General features: G+C 37.7%; 1 protein-coding gene across 1 annotated transcript in view; it reads left to right on the plus strand.

Annotated features, from left to right (window-relative positions):
* The first annotated feature begins 468 nt into the window (after window positions 1–468).
* LOC113121248 (B-cell lymphoma/leukemia 11B-like) overlaps window positions 469–17,982 on the plus strand; it is a 31,094-nt gene continuing 13,580 nt past the window's right edge. Inside the window, exons 1-2 of the mRNA XM_026291557.1 lie at window positions 469–1,171; window positions 7,442–7,783. Coding sequence (XP_026147342.1) covers window positions 1,108–1,171; window positions 7,442–7,783 — 406 coding nt within the window. The 5' untranslated portion in view covers window positions 469–1,107. The remainder of the gene's footprint in view (window positions 1,172–7,441; window positions 7,784–17,982) is intronic.

Here is a 17,982-nt window from a genome sequence, read left to right on the forward strand (position 1 = left end):
TGTTTAAGAATAAAAAACACAGTAAAAATCTTCGAGTTCTAATATTAAAACATAAATTTAGGCCTATTTTAGCTGATAATTTACAGTGAAAACCTGTTAAACGACGTCCCAAAAAGTAACGAATCACTTTTAACCATAGGCTATTTTATTAATCATCAGTTTTATACATTGCAGTTTTTAGGTTACTAAGCAATGTTTATTGCATTATTTCACCACGCGTCATTACCCTGATGGGGTTTTGTGTTTGTGTAGCTCTTTTAATTTAGCATGTGCTCTTCTGTTATCAGCCAGTTGTATGTTAAGGTGCACATTTAACATTTAATGTTGGTATGCTATATTATTTCATTTAATGATAATAACATAAACGAGCACTCAACCAAAGCTTTTGCAGCTTTTGCAGGGTATTTTGTTTTTTAACGGTGTGCAGTGTCGGGAGCGTTGCTGGTGGGCACGGAGACCCCTCTGTCCCCAGACTGCGCCACTAGTCGCCCCCAGCGCCACACGTCACATCACGTCCGTACTTGAACTTGAATCCCATTCCATTCTTCAGAGGCAACCCCTGCCACACACACACACACAGGCGCCGGGTCCTCCCCGAGAGCAGCGTGAACGCGAGACGTAATTGCTCGGGTCCTGATTGATCTGGAGAGGAGGTGTTGTCTTCAGAGGTTGAGCCATTCTGCGCGCCGATGCCAAGCGCACATGGAGGACAGTGCCAAAGACTTCTCTCACCTGGCGAGCCCGCCGTCCACGGATCTGGGATTTCCATTATAGCAGGACAACAACTGCTTTTATGTTTTAGGGGTTTCATTTGAATTGTAAGACAGTGTTTTGGAATCGAGGTGGTCAGAGGTTAAAGAAGCTGCTGCGGGTCGGAGTGATTTTTACGCATCGCTATCTCAGGTTAAGTGGCACATAGTTAGTGCCTCACGACAGTCGAATGCAATTTAGTCTGTTCACAGAGTCCAAGTGATCGTTTGTGCCGTGATAACGACTAGACTAGCGCGGTGGGACAGTACCACGGCTGTGGAGGAAAGTTTGGAGAGGTCTTCTGGAGCGCGCACACGAGTCCGAGTGTCCGTGAGATGCTGCTGTAAATGCGGGGCGATGTCCCGACGGAAGCAAGGCAACCCACAGCATCTGTCCCTCACACAGAGGGAGAACCTACCGAGTGAGTACAAGACCTCTGGCACCTTCATCAACTCACCGCACTCCCATTCCCTCATTATTATAAAGTATGGGGCACAGAAAACTTTTAATTTCTTTCTTGCTTGCTAACTGATATCTGTAACTAAACATGATTTGCTTTTTAATGTACACGTGCATTAAACATTGAGGAACATCAGCTCGTAAAACCATCGTTAGTCTAGTGTAGTGTAGGTAGGCTATAAGTTGTTTTAGCAAAACCTAGTTATGTGCACTATAATAACTAAATTTAACTAGAACCACAAATAATAACAGTGAGCCAAGTGTACGTTTACTTATTACATTAATTTTTTTGTAATTTTTTTTTTATTGATAAATCTGTTACCAACAATTGAGGCCTATTTATTTTTATAGTGTTTATTTATTCATTTTAAACACTATCAATGTATTCTACTATGATCATACTTTTCTCATTTGTTGTGAATAATTTATTTAAACAAACGGGAAGTGCTGAACATAAAACCATAATTCATAACATACAGTTTTGTGAAACCCACGCGTTCATCTGCTCTGTCCCACTCAACACACACACACACACACACACACACACACACATACACACACACCTCACCTATTTTCTATTATTGTCACACATATACACAAGCATACATGGCTTATCAAGTTTACTTTATGTAGTTTATTTAAACGGCTCCGACTTTGCTGGATACTCTGGTGTTTATTCAATTTTAAAACCAAAAGTCCTGATACATTTTTAATTAGTTTTATTTTGAGCATAATCTCTGTTTTACAATATCATGGACTTTGGTGCTGATCGTCCAAAACAACCCACTCCTTATATTCATCTTTAATTTATCCTTTTATCTGAAATACTTTAAACACTATTTCCACAAGTCAAGTAAAGCTTTATGCAAAAGCACTCTAAACCCTTAAGTTTTCTTTTGGTCTAGTTTTTTTATAAGCCCTTGAAAGCTTTTCTTGCACAATAAAACAGCATTAATTAGATGCAATGTAAACCATTGAAAGTAACATCATTCAAAGTGTTTACATAAAAAATAGTTATTCTGTCTAATTTATAACAGCTCAAATTTGTAACTTAGTGATTATAACCATAAACAATAAAAGACAGGGGAAGTTGATCCACGGTTAATACATTGCATATCACTGATATGATTTCCCCCGTTCACCCGTAGTATTTATGAATAAAACTCCAAAGCTTCTATTTCAAAAAATGTTTAGTTTATTTATTTAACCTTAATATGTGTTTGTATTTATCAAATGATTCCTGATAAAAATAGAACATTTCTTAAAACATTTTATAAATGATTTTATGTTTAGAAATGTTTTTTTTTTTTTTTGATCTACCCTGACTTTTGATGCTCATTGCGTTCTGCCTTGTTATTCATTTTGGTATTTCTGGTTTCATTGAGAATGTGGGTACAATGCGAAGGCGTTTCCTGAAAATACCTGATTCAGTGGTGAGTAGATGGTCTTTACACGTCAAAATTTGCACTGTTAATGATGCTGATGTGGTCGTTTTAGAAAACGTGAAGACATGAGCTGAGGAAAATGTGTTAAAGGAGTGTGGGTGGGCTTACAGAGAAACGGTGGCCTTTAAACTCAAACCACTGCTCGTCTGCCAGTTTATTTCACCTGGTGTGGTTTATCGGGTTTCTTTCCCATTGTTGGGACTAATAAATACTGAAACATCTCGTACATTATTGCTCGCTTAAATATGTACAGAATATGTTGAGCAGAATAATTATAGCAAGTCTCAAATACGTGTTTAGTTCAAACATAATTAGTCTGGCGGTGTGTGTGTGTCAGTTGGCAAATGTGCAGTTTACATTGTGCGCTCTATCGCATGTGTACAGAGTGTAAACCGACACTTTTAAAGTGGACTCCGTTTAGGTTTGCACGCCAACCTCCATTCCAGTCTTCACGGGCTCTTTCTGGGGTGTCGGTCTGCAGGGGAAAACCAAAGTGCCCTCATTTGGCTATGTCAATGCTTTTGGCACAAAACATGTCAGTTAGCTGGAGGTTGCACAATAGAGAGAGATTCTGCCCAGAGCGACAAGACCTATTGATCACACTCAAAGAAAAAAAAAAAAAACCAAGGAACAGGAATATCAACATACTTCACGTCTTGAAATAAACGCGGGGCGCACTCTCCGCCCGCATGTGCACGTACAGGTGTGTGCATTAAAGAGAACGTCTCAAGCCGCGAGCTAAAATGGCAGGGCTCTTGCAGACGCAAACACGGCCTCTTGAGGAAGTCAAAGAGACAAAACCGCTCGAATTGAGATTTCCGCCTCAGTGCCAAAGAAACTCATTAGTTGACTTTTTTCTCCGTAAGTCGCATGTAAATTGTGTGAACATGTATGATTCATTACATGAGTAGCTCAACTACGTTAGCAAGTGGGTGGGGGCCGTCCATTAAGGGGCCTTACTGACTCTTAAAATGTGAAACGACTCTTTAATGGCTGTGAATGCTCTTTGAATGCTTGCATGATGTTTTCCGTGATCTTTTATGTGGCCGCTGGTCATCATGCAAATAAAATGCAAGGCATGAACCGCAGTGCGTTTGAGTGGAAAGGGTCACATCAGCCTTTTACAAGTGGCTGTCTTCTTTAGAAGTGTGACTTTAGGGTGATGTCCACCTTTTGTGTATGTGTTAGCGCTGGCTTCGAGAGAACTTCGAGCCGAGAGCTGTTTGTGTGGTTACCCGCTGATCGGACTCGTCTGACCTGACTTGGCAAATCTTACAGGAGAGTCTTTGTTCCACTGCACACTATATTTCGATTTATTTTATGAGTTTTTTGTTTGCTGGTTTGCACAGCTTCAGTGGAGTTTAAATGTGCATGGTTGAAGCTGATGGGGGTGCTCTAAGTCCTTAAGAGAGGGAAAGTGATAGAGAGGGTGTGTGTTTATGTGTGTTTTCTTTGAGAATCTGATTACTGCCTTCAGGAAACGTGATAACTGTATTTATAATGGTTAATACCCTGGATTGCTATCTCTCCTCCCAAGTGTATCATTCCCACAACAGGCTCAGTCTAAATCTCTTATCTTCAGCTAAAGGTAATTAATTCAATTTATTGGAGTATGGATTTCACCCTGGGGAGTAGTAATATAGACGCCGTGCCCACTGTGCTCATTGCCCCTAAACATTTTGTGTCCTTGCCTCCAACCAAGTTTTAAGCAATATTTGTGGATCTGATTTCCAGCACACAGCTTTAGGTGAAATGTTGGGGTTTCGGAAGAGTCGCTAGCGTGCACACGTGCATCGTGCGCATTTGTTTGGCACGCATCCAGAAGCAGTTGACAGTGCATAGGCCTTAAATGAAGATAAGAAACAGACGTTATCAAGCACATGGATTATTATTTTTTTTTTTTGGGAATGCGCCTGGTGAGCTCAGAAATCACATTAGACAAAATCTTTTAACACATGCTGGAGACGTTAACAGTTCCGCAAATATATATATATCACTCATAATCTTTGTTCTGAATGCGCTAGGTGTTTTATTATTATTATTATTATTCAGAGCCATGACCACAAGACTTGACCTTGAATAATTTCATATTAAAAATGATTAATAATCAAAATAGTGGATCAGTATTTCACATGACCTTTATCTTATCACAAATGCTGTCTTATATTCCTAATTACTCTAATTACTTGTGTTTTATTAAAATGCTAAAACTAAAAAAGCTCTATAATTTTATTATCTTCACTGGTTTCAGATCGTTTTGTTGCACGCTTATTTATTTCTATGTGCTGATTTCCTCTTCACGGAAATCTTTTCCTCTTTTCACATTAAATGAGGTTCAGAAATCTTAGACCACTAATAAAAGATCACTTTTGAATTATGTACATCATATTATCAGAATAACAATTTGAGTAAAAAGTTGAATTAAAAACATTACACTGCTTTCAGAAAGTCAGTTTGATTTAATAACAGCTGCGTTTGAGCTGTTTGTAAAAAAAAAAAGAAAAAAAAGCCTGATGATTACATGCAGCATGATTTGCGAAGGTTTCAAAGATCATCTTTTATATTTTATTGCAAGATTTTTGGTCTTAAGTTCACATGATCAGTGTAACACATCAGCTAGGAATACTGAAGAATCTCACACATTTTACAGCCTAATATTTATTTGTTTTAAAATGCAATGTTCATTTCCCAGTCTAAATTAGATTGCAGGTCCAAGATTTTAACTTAATTAATGGTATATCAGCTATACGCACTTTTTATTTTCTATAAAGATTTCAGTTTCTGATGGAATGATCACAGCATACACCTCATCTGCTGTACACCTGTGGCTCTCACATACACCTTCTTCTATTGTGTGCGCTGCTCGCGTCTGGCCCGTTCGGGACGGTGTGGATGCCTCCCAGCACACCCTACGTGCCCAATTTCGTGGCATTGGGTCCAAGCCAAGCCCACGATGTTTGTGTTCTCCTTCTTGGCATTGTTCCACTGCTCTGGGGGTCTCCTGTCAGCCGGCGAGAGAGAGAGAGCTGCAGACAGCCGAGTGTGTGCTCTCGCAGGCGTCCTTCAGATCATGCATGCGCTGCTCTGTTTGGATATCTGTTTAGACTTTGGTCAGCTCTGTAATAGTGGAGGTTCTAAATATAAAACAGCTCAAGAATATTCTTTGAAATGTCATGCTGAGTCAAAAATTCTACAGGAGTTAAGTTACTGCTGCTCTTCACATGGCTCCTACACTCTTAATAATAAAACTCCTTTTTTTTTGCTACTATGCAATTGAAAAAGAACCTTACAGTAAACAGTTCTTCAAAGAGCAACTTCTTTTCTTAGTGTGAAGAACATTTTATAAACTAAAGAACCTTGTGTGCATTGAAAAGGTTCTATTTCAATGTTATTATATCTTCCTCCTGAACCATAGATGCGGAAAAAGAACCTTTATTTTTAAGAGTGTACAGCCAACCAGTGTGTGTTTGTCCCTCAGGCAGAGACTGGAGTTGATTTGCTATCGGATCTCATACTGCTGCTGTTTTTTCCTGTATTTACGCTCTCTGTAAATCTGTTTTGTATCTCGTTGTGGTTTTGTGTTGAGTCAGATACATTTCACAGCAAATAGTATGCGCTGGCTGTTTCGTCATCGATAATAATGCGGGAAAACTGCATTGAGATGCCAAACAGGGAATTTGACGAGGGTACGAGGTGATAAAGATGTAACTGATTTTCACATACGAAAACGGCTGTTTGTCAAGCTCCTTAACCACTGTTCCCAACGTGCACCTGCGATGCACCGACTTGTGAGGCGACCCATGCTTGAGAGCGTATTTTGAGGCTGTTTTGCGGCTTTTGTGAGCGCTAGATTGTCTGCTGTGACATACCTGTATGGTGCATGTGCACCTCTCCAACATCCGTCCAGCGTGCAGAGAAGTAGACCGGAAACACAGATACCACTGCAAGACTGCGACTGTACTACCTGTCACACACACACACACCGCTGATCTTACGGTGCAGCTCACAGGTGTTAGTATGCGTGTGTGAACTGTGAATTTTGTTTTATGAGGACAGAATCAGACGCTTCAGTTCCACAAACGGCTGACTGCGAGCATTTTGACTCTCGTAGCTTGTGCTAATACTAGAGATGTTTCATTTTCATTAACAGATTCTATCCAGCTCTTTTTGGATGTGGTTGTGATATGTAGGGATAGCTGTAAATGTGTGGAAACTTTCGGTCTATGAAGTAATTTCAAAGAACTCATTTGTCGTCTAGAGTCTACAGTACATGCAATACCCCAACAAGCGAGTTAATCATGTCTGGACCAGTTTGATAGCCAGACTGAAAAACAGATTTGCAGCTCACAGTAACCGAAGAACAAAAATCACAGACACACCAACAGCAGTTTGTCATTTAGAAACTTGACAGGTACTTTAATTAGTTAAACCAACTGTTTTAACATTTAAACTAGTCAAGGCAAGGCGCATGCATTTATGTTGTTGCAAATTTTATAAAGAACAAAATGTTAATTTAAAATGCATTTAAAACATAATAAAGAGAGATGTAGAAGATATATGAAAGTCAAGTAAATACATTTCTTTAAGTGATTATGTAAGAAATAACCAATGAAAACAATATTGAAATTTATCCAAAGCACATTGGAAGGCTTTTATCGCAGTTATTTGCAACTTTCTGTGGCAGATTGATCTGTTACAGCTCAAAATGTATTATTGTAAGCCATTTATGATTATGAACCATGATGAGTTTATAACATAGAAACTTGTCCTCTTCTTTCACTGCTCAGCTGCAGATCATGACGCATCAGAGGGCTCCGGAGCCAGCCCTGTGGGCGGAGCCGGAGAGAGTGACCTGCTGACCTGCGGTCAATGTCAAACCAACTTCCCCCTGGGAGATATTCTAGTGTTTATCGAGCACAAAAGAAGACTGTGTCCTGGACCCAGTGCCTGTTTCGACAAACCGACCGACTGCGGAGGCGGCTCCCCGTCCCCCAGACCCTCACGGCCGGATGTCTGCCGGAGGTCTGGACCGGTGGAGGTTGGGATCCAGGTCACACCAGGAGAGGAGGAGGAAAAACGACTGACGCCCGCCAGAGGAATCTGCCCCAAGCAGGAGGGCGTCCCGACAGGTAGGTGTTTCACACTGAGGGCTGGAGGAGGGGAAGCTTTATTAGTCTCTGAAGCTTGGCAGGAAAGAGAAACCTGTGAAGTGACAAAAACCCCCACACACCAAGATTTGTACTTATACTTGAAATACGCGCACTCTTCAAGAAGTGTCTTTTCTTGTCAAGAACCTTTTTACGGTCTTCCGGCTGTATGTTCTGTTGAAGGATTTACAGAAGATAGTAACTACAAATTAACACTTGAGCAACATTTTTTAAATGGTTACTAAATAAAATTAATTTTATATATACATATTTTACATGTATGATCATTTAAAATAGCTGTTTCTAAATTTAATATATTTTAACATGTTATTTATTTGTGATCGCAATACTGAACTTTCTTTCTTTCTTTCTTTCTTTCTTTCTTTCTTTCTTTCTTTCTTTCTTTCAAATCTCGCTTAACCCAAACTTTTATAGTAACCTTAGTAGTATATCACAGTTTTCCACAAATCAGCATATCAGAATATTAGTAATGATGCTAAATATAGTTTTGAAATCACAATATTACTGTTTTTATGGCATTTTTTGGTGAAATAAATTCAGCCTCTTTTGAGCACAAGATACCTTAAAAAAAGAAGCTTTTGACAGGAAGTGTACAGCATATAATTAAAACCATTAATTTTTTTTTGTTTAATTGGCATCATTCCACTGGAATACATAGTCCATGATATGTAAACTAATAGTTGTTCTCTATAGGTGCTGTGCAGCGATATTGGTGATCAAGTGTTTTTTTTGTTTTTTCTCTATTACATGTTTTAGCAAAACGCTGGATCGCTGACCAATTACAACCCAGGACCAGAGCTGTTTGTTTAATAAAGCTACTTTTAAAACCTTACTTTTTAAAGGGATATTTGACCCCAAATGAGTATTTTGTCTAGTTTTGCTTACTAATCATATCGTTTCAAACTCCATATTATTTTCTTTCTTCTGTGAAACAAGAAGAGGTCCATTAGGAAGAAGAGCTGTGCTTCTGTTTTAAACTGAACTTATGGCATCAGTGATATCAAAGCTGCCTCATTTGGATTTAACACAATTATGAATCATATTTGTGAGTTTCAGTATATACCAAAACAACCAATACATTTTGATCTGTTAATCACACAAAGCTATCGTTGCTGTTAAGGTGATGCGTTTGGGTACATTTATGCTGCTTTTTAGGCCTTTTTGGAGCTTAGCAAGTAGAAATCACCATCCAGCCTTGCTTTTCCTTTTGGAAAAATAATAATCACAGCAATATGGGTCTGGGATGATGTGAGGGTGTGTAAATGATGACAAAATGTTATTTTTGGGCTGAACTGTTCATTGAAGAGTGTCGGTTTATATGCACGGTTTCTCTTTGTTACGATACAAACACACACATACTGTACAGCAGTTCTGACTGGATGGCTTCTCTCAAAAGGTCCTCTTCTTCTGACTCGGGCCTTCAAGAGGGATTAACACCCCTTGCATGATTTTATTAGAGCAAGACACAGCATCTCTCCCTCTCTTTCTCTCATCTCTAAGTGAAACAGAACAGCCCTGAGTGCGCCAGCAGCTGAAACCAATTCTCTAAGAGGAAAAAACCTCCAGAAATCCTCACCCGGCGTGTTCGGGGGAAATATCATCGTATTAAGAAAAGAGAGAAAAAAAAGGGGATAAGAAAGCCCATTAAAATTCAAGTGCTAAGAGACATAGTGTGGGGATTAATGAAGAAGATTCCTCATTCAGAGGGTTAAAGACTCAGTTTAGCATGTGCGGGGCCTGGAGGGGCCACATGTTATCTTCCAGCACAGTGCCGCCCAGCACACACAGCCTGGACAAGGAAATGCTTCACTTGCTAGTCAGGATGTGACAAATATTTGCTGCCCTACGCTAGTCAGCAGGCTTCAGCCTTGTCAATACTTTTTTTTCTTCTTACTAAATTATACAAGGTTATTAGTTTTCTGTATTTGTTTGAATATGCCTTTTCAAAGCTGTTAATCTTGAAGGGTGGGGGGGGGTTGTATTATCTGAACTTTTTACTGAACAACTTTGACTTAAGTTTTGCTTCGTTGACAGAAGTGGAGAAGCCGTCAAGGTTATCCACAGAAATGCAGGGCAGGAAGGTGCTTTAGGCATGAATTAAATATTTCCAGAGCATGAAAGCTTTACTCAACACAGTAGATTGCCACTTAACTGTCTTAAGTTTCAGCCAAATTAGATTATATTTAATGGCTGCCCAGAGGCCTAAAGCCATGCATGCTGTGGGCCAAAACGCCAAGCCTGATGGGTGTTCGTTAAACCCTTCACATCTCAATGGAAATGTTTCAATCCATGCTAGAATGGCTCTTCTGTTCAGAAATCATTTTAAGATAGCATATGTTTATTTAGATTTGGTTGTAGAAAGAAATAGTTGACACACACAAAAAAAGGCCATTTTGGAAATGTTGTTGTCATTTACTTTACTATAGCTTTTCAAATGGGGAGCGGTTGCATTGGAGGAATCTTTAGGCACTTGTGGGTTCTGATCCGATTCAGATTCTGGGAATCATGGTTTAATATTTTTATTATTAACTAATGAGTTTACCTGAACTCTGAATGCCACTTTATTTTTATTAAATTACGGTTAAACACTTTATTATAGGGACCAATTCTCACTGTTAACTAGTTGCTAATTAGCATGCCTATTAATATCATATTAGCAGTTTATTAGTGCTTATAAAGCACATATTCTGCATGACCATATTCTATATCCCTAATCTTAATTTAACAACAACCTTACTGACTATTAATGCGCAGCAACTTAGGAGTTTATTGAGGGAAAAGTCATAGTAAATGATTTGCTAATGGCGAACATTGGACTTTATTAAAATAAAGTGTGACCTAAATTACTTATAAATAAATAAACACTTGAAATCAAATAATCTAAATAAAAATTGTATATTAATGTAATTAATTAATTTGAAATTAACTAAATATAGCTTGAAAATATTCACACATAAATAACTGATTGCAGAAGTTTGAATATAACTATAGATATAAAAATAGGATTTGAGAATAATTTTCTTCACAAAAAATTATAATTTTTTTAAAAAGACTTTAAAATTCACTCAAATTCACTTTAATATTCAAATTATATGGAAAAGAGCGGCAGAACATTCTGTTAAACTACTCCTTTTGAGTTGTATGGAAGAAAAATAACAACATGTACTTACTATAGGGTTAAGCTTAGGGTTTACTGTTAGTTTACCTTTATTACCATAGTAAGTACATGTATGCGTAAACACATCACATTAAAATACTATTACCTTTTTGTTGTTGTAGTTTACTATTCTTAATTGCTGCAACTTATTCACATATTTATGCCTATGCCAAAAATGTCTTTAAGTTCTCTCTAATATAGAAGATCGAGACATTTGAAGTGTTTAAATCCAGCTAGCGTACTAACTACTTCTCATGCTAGATTTATTTTTTGTTAGCTAATAGTTGATTTAACTGATACTTCGCAATATGTCGATTAAATAGATTTATATGTCTACTGTGTTGAATAATTAACAGGACACCAATTTGTTTCCGTACTCAAGGAAAGTTTCTGATAGAATATCCCATCAAGTGAATACAAGCGTCATTCTTGCAGTTTTCAAATCTTCTCCCTCACACGTGAAACTGCCCTTGGTTTCTAATCGATCTCTGAACTGTCTAGCTAATCATACTCCATGAGCGCGGGAGAAAGTGTATCGCGTCATGCGCTTGTCCTTTCCAACGCTTCTCTAATCACCTAGCATGCGCTCATTTAAATATTAGAGTAGGCTTTAATCATGGAAAGTAATCAGTGTCATGAATATTCATACGGTGCCGGTCTAACAGTCTCATTGTCTCACTCCTGTGCCAAATCGTGTCTTCCTGCCTCTCGGCTGTCTACTCTGATGGCCCCAGTCTGGTATCAATGGAAAGAAGTTTAAAATAAATACACTATTCATACATGATCCTAAGAGAACAGTGTGTGTGTGTGTGTGTGTGTGTGTGTGTGTGTGTGTGTGTTGTGAGAGAGTTTCTAAAGATGGGGAGACTGATCCCTATTCTAAGAGATGAATATTTGCACAGCGGCTCAAGAAGATACCATTTGCATAATGACTTTGTAGTTTTGCATTAATTAAATTTGCATATGAAACTGCGTTAATTACCTCTGATCATCTGTTTTCAACATTGCAGCATTTGATGTCCAGCCTTCGGGGTTGTGATTAGGGGTTACAGTGGCTGTTTCAGACTGTGTGTGTGTGTGTGCATCAGGGGCTGAAGCAGAATAGAAAGTGAATTTGATGAGTCAGTTTCACAGTCCTTTTCCCTCTTTTTTTTTGCGTCCAAACTCTTGCTAATATCCTGGCATATGAAACAGTTCTTCTGAGTTTAGCAGTTAAAAGAGAAGAAATGTTTTTGAACTTCAGAGATTGATTTATTTTTTTAAGTACACAGTGTCTCTAGCAAGTCCAAGGATCAGCCTTTGAATTTTCATGAAGGGACTGTCTTAAGCACTCTTTTTGTAAATGCACAGACATTTTTAAATGAAAAAATATCAGGAGCTCTTTGTCTCTGATCATCTTTATGCAAAATCAACCGCAGATCCAGCAGTGAAGAGTTTTCACGTTTACACCATTAAAAGGAAATTATGTTTATCCTTGAGCGTTTTTACGTATTAACGGTTTTAGTATTAAAATTAGCTTTACATCAGAGGTTTCAAAATCCATATTATATGTTGAGCACAATTGTTTATTAGAAAAATGATTAAAATAAACTATTAAATAAACCTTAAAATCAAACATTTAGACACAGCAATGTGAAAAAACTCAAGTTATTAAAATGACGTAGGCTGAACAGGACAACTGACAGCTTTATAAATGCATAAGCAAACCGCACAATAGTGATTTACAGCCGTTATAGTTTTGCCGTTTGTTTTATAAATGTAAATTGAATTTTGATGGTTTCATGTTCTCGGCAGCCAATAATTGACTGCTAAAAACACATTGTGGTCACACACACCATATTTATCCTCTTTACCAATGAACGAGAGCTTTTAATGTCGTCTGTGTCATATATTTTCTTTTGCATGGTTTTGTTCATGGTTCTCAAGTGTAAGAGCAAGCATGTCACACAACCTGTCTTTTTGTTTGTGCATATTTCTGGACACACATGCTTTGTCGTCTTTGTCATTTCTCCCTGTCGAAGGGAGTTGAAAAGTCCGTTTTTTTATGCATTGTTTTCCTGCAGCTATGCATTTGATAAATATTTACACGCAGCTTTATTTTTACCCAACTACCTGCAACCTTATCTGAATAGATCTGCGACCCATTTTTGGTGTTACCACACAAACACTGTTACAGATTAAGATCAGTTCATTTTTAGTGTAGCAAATTCAACAGCAATACATTCTCGACTCAAATTTAAATCAAAACCTTCTTAGATGATGTTCATTAATTTCAATGAGAGATCTTTTAATTCTACAGATGGATAGATGCATAGTAGAATTTGATGTCTTTTTTTAAGCGCTGTGTAAATACCATAACATATAAATTAGTAATCAATCAGAAGCATGGTATGTATGAAGTACAGTACGTTTTGTAAATTCCAATTAAAACCATATTGAACTAGATCTCTCTGTAGTGTTTGATAGACACATTCAGTCTCTCTGACCTCTAGTAATAAATTGCAAAGCAATGATGCCCAGCACTTCATAGAAACCATACCCATGATCCCTTGCAACACCAAAGCTATGCCAGCATCTCTGTTTGTTGCAGGGTGACTGTGGTTAAGGCCTCTGGGTTTTTGGGCCTGCTTATTTTTGGGATCTGTCCAAACAAGACCACCCCAACGCTGTCTGATTGGTGCTGTCTGCCGGCAGGGGTCAACCTGGTCCATGTTGGACACATTATGGAGCAGGACAGCACTGCATGTGCGCTCCACGCCAAGCCCTGGTGGAAAGAGTTAAAGTCTCCCACATGAAGGCATCAAACGCTCCACATACCACTTTATTGTAGTCATATGGCAGCAGATTTGATATTTTTCCTTCCACAGCGGGGAATAAAACTCGCCACTAATTTGGACTGTGAGCGTTGCCACTAAATTTCAGCATGTGCTTATGGTGTTGACCAGATGTGTAACGCTTTTTTTTCCCTCTTCCTCTCTGTCTCACTATCGCTCTTTTGTTAAATTAGCCATGACTGAATTCAAGTAAAATATTTCAGAAGAAATAGTAAGGATGGTGAGATGACATGAGAGTGGTCCGTGAACGTTGGCTGCTACCGAAGGAAAACTGCAGCTCAATGTTAAAACCTGCCCTTAGGAAAATCTTTAATAAGTCTAAGCTGGTTTGCTGGTTGAAGCTGGCCTATTTGGATGCCTGATGTATCATGATAAGATCAATATTGCGATATGTCTTAGTGCAGTTATTAAATGAGTTCATGATCCAGTGTGTGCAGCTCACAGTAAATGAACCAAGCCTCTTTGAGATGCTGAAAAACCATATAATGAGCTGAAGGTGTAAATGAACACAGTGCCATGCTTTACTCTGAAACCAGGGGCCTGTACCATGAAGCTAGATTAGCTGGCTAGTCAGGTAAGTTTCAGTTTAGTTTGCACCAATCCTGGGTTTTAGGTACCATGTAAGTGGCTTGGCTTTTAGCTGCATTTATTGCCCTCGTAAATTACACTCCTCGGCTAACCTGCTCCAGGGCAGGTTATGTTCTGGGTTAGAGATCTCAAACTGAAATTGGAGCAATCAGATGGTCCAAAGTCACTCCAGTTTATCTTGCTCCAAATTAAATGTCACTAATGCTAAAAAAAAAAAAAAAAAAACATAATTACATAATTATTGTGGTTCATATTATTATTATTTATCTTTTACACACAAGCTATTTTATTTTAACAGTTATTATGAATAGTTTATTTTAAATAAATATAAATGTATACCGATCATGTAATATAAATAAGATGTAGTTTTTAAAAAATCTGACCTTACATGTTCGAGCCTCTATCACTATAAAATGTATAAACTAAGTTAACAAGTTTCACTTATCACTGCACTGATAGAGCAAGATTATTTATTTTACTTGTCCTCCTTCATTTTTAATATGACGTTTAAATTTGTCATATTCTTCAATCTCTTAACCTTTAGCAAAACCTTTAACCTTTAGTTTTGAATCTCGCAGGATCTCTTGCGAGAAGTAAATCAAACTTGCTTTGTGTTGCAAGGCTCGTGATTGGCTGTTCGCCAGTGATGTCACACATTCATGTGCACGCGCTCCACAAACTAAGGATCAAAGCCTGAGTTGACAAAGAAAGTTGATGAACAGCATCATGGTACTAGCAAAGCCGGATTGGAGAGGTTTGGTTTTATCAACTCAAAACTAATCCTGTAACTCTGAATTTGTTCAGCTACCATCATAGTACAGGCGCCGGTAGTGCATATTTTATATTTTTTATTTTTTATTAAATACTCTCTTTTGAATTGTACACAACAAAAGTAATTGTTACAATAGATTTCTTGTTTCTTTAACATTTTAATTATAATCAGTAATAATAATAATTATACTTTTAATAATAATTATGATTACTGAAATAGGTTTCAGTTGATCTCTCCCAAATCGTTCAATCCTAAAAAAATGTCTATCACAACAAGTATGAGTAATTATTTACTATTAATTAATGAATTAATTAATTGATTAATTTTAGGTTTGATGCAGAAATCACTCCAGTCATTCGAGAATAATTAATTATTTCAAAACATAGCTAGTAAAAATTCCTGTCTTTTTCCTCATACAATATGGCAACATGCAATGCAGAAATATAAAACATATATATAAAAATATATATATTTATTTGTTTGTTAATCTGGAAATGTCTTAATGTTTGTTTATTTTGTTTTTTTCTTTTGCCCCAACGTTCTTATCCCCTTGACATTAGGATGGCTTTGCCAGTAAGACATTACGATTGGCACTGCGCAGGGTGAGAAAGTGTTTGCGTGGAAAGTTATTTGCCAAATACTGACTATAGTGTCACAGTCAGGCAGCCAAGTCACACACATGCTGATGCCCAAAGGAGAAGGCTCTTGGGAAGGCTCTTCTCAAAGGATTTTGGGTTACGACTCTCTCAAACCTGCAACATGTGTAGTCTATCTGTACTTTAATGTCATCTTCTACGTGGCACATGGTTTACCGACAACAAACAGTTTGCGTGTTGAGTTTAGAATAGCTCAGGGTCTGTGAACATTTGAAAGGATGTTAATAAAAACAGTGTCATTATCAAGACGGGAACTTGTAGACTGCATTGAATTATACTGCAGTAAACAGCAGTGTTTTCGACCGTAGCTGTGGTTTAGTGTCAGAGTTTGGTGGCAGATTTCTGTCATTGTGTGTGGAGTCCTGTTGGGTGGCACTATAAAAGTAAAATAGTTCTAATACAACTTGACTTTCTTTTTTTCTCAGTCCATCTGTATTTTTAAAGTATAGTAATGGTGGGAAGTCACGGAGAATGAATTGGAGCCACTGATAACCATGTTTATATGCACACGGTGTCTGTGTTTTTTCAGCACTTAATACACTAACGGAATAATGCAAATCAAGTAATGCTTGAAAATTGTTCCAAAAAATTGCTTTTCATCTCGCAGGTCAGTTTGGGGCAGACTACTGATTTTTGGCATACTTTACTGGCACTATACAAAGTCACAGAGTTGAATTTGCCCTCGGGTCTCTGATGTGTCCTGATGAGTTTAAACTTGTGTGCTTTCCATGAAAGTTCCCTTAATTGCTGTTTGATTCTCTTACTGATTATTTTTGCACCATAAAAACAAGCATAAAAATCACAAATAATGTCATTCATGGCTTATTTGCATCTGGAGTTTTACATTATATTTTGTCGGTTTAAAACGTGGGAATTCAGTAAGAACAAATTGTGGCCCCTGATAACATTAGGTTCAACTGTCTGTGTTTTCAGAATTTAATGAACTAAAGTAATAAAGCATTTTATATCAAATAATGCTGCAAATCCAATGCAGTTTGCATGTTGCAATTCGTAATTTTGCAGCAGACTACTGCATTCTGCCATACTTTACTGGCACTATATAGAGCTGAATACATTCAAATGAACCATTTGTTTTTTCTTAGTGTGCGATCACACTCAATTTTTTTTGGTCTGTTCCCATCACAGAAATCAGCAACGAGTACTTGAACAGGAGTGTAGTACTCCAAAATAAGGGGAGGGGGCTGCTCTGTCATGCTGATAGCGGTTGATGACATTTACAGGCTGAAGATTTGTAGGGTGAGAACCACCATGATAATTCAGCATTAAACCCTCCTTGGCAGCCCACTGAATGAATGAATCCCCGATCTTATCAGTTTTTATTCATGGCAGTGAGGGCTTGTTCTTGCATGTTGTGTGCGGCAGATGTGGCCCTCCCGGTATGTTTGCTAAAGGCATTGGCTAGATGAAAGACTGTTCTTAACCATAAGCTATGCGGGGATCTGTGCCAAAAGCTGAAAATGCATCATGAAAACAGCCCTGGGAGAAGCTGATCTCCCCCAGCAGAGGATGAAGAGGGCTTCAGCGGAGGGCTGAGGGCGAGATGACACACGATGGAGAAATCGTCTCTCTCTTTTAACTTAGACTTTTGTTCTCATAAATATGACTGGCATGGAGTAGTTAACCGTCATTGTTGTCAATCAGTTTGTAGATACGACACTTCTTAATCCGCATACTTTTACACACTACAAGTATATGTACAGTGCATTGTTTTGAGTACATAGTAAAATAAAATAAAATGAAAAAATGTAATTAGAAATCAAAACTATGCTATTAAAATGGTACATTTTTATGTCGAAACATTATAAAGCACAGTATGAAATATGTAAAAGAACAAAGGTCTACAGTTTGAGTAAAAAAACGATTAATTTGTTATAATAATAGAGGAGGGAATTCTGGGATGCTGGTTAAAAGTCCAAGAGTAGAGCTCAGAGACTTATAACTATGGCTTTTAAAGATAAGTTGGGTATTAGACAAGTTTGTGTGTGTGGTCTGAAACAGAGTTGGATAAACATGTGGTATTAACTATAAATAACAATTATAATTTGCATACTACAACTTGCCCTGAGATAAACAGAGAAAGTATTTCTCATTTTCAAGGTGCATTATAAACTCATTCTTTTTTTTTTCCTTAA

The sequence above is a fragment of the Carassius auratus genome, chromosome 20, assembly GCF_003368295.1.
Source record: "Carassius auratus strain Wakin chromosome 20, ASM336829v1, whole genome shotgun sequence".
Lineage (NCBI taxonomy): Eukaryota > Metazoa > Chordata > Actinopteri > Cypriniformes > Cyprinidae > Carassius > Carassius auratus.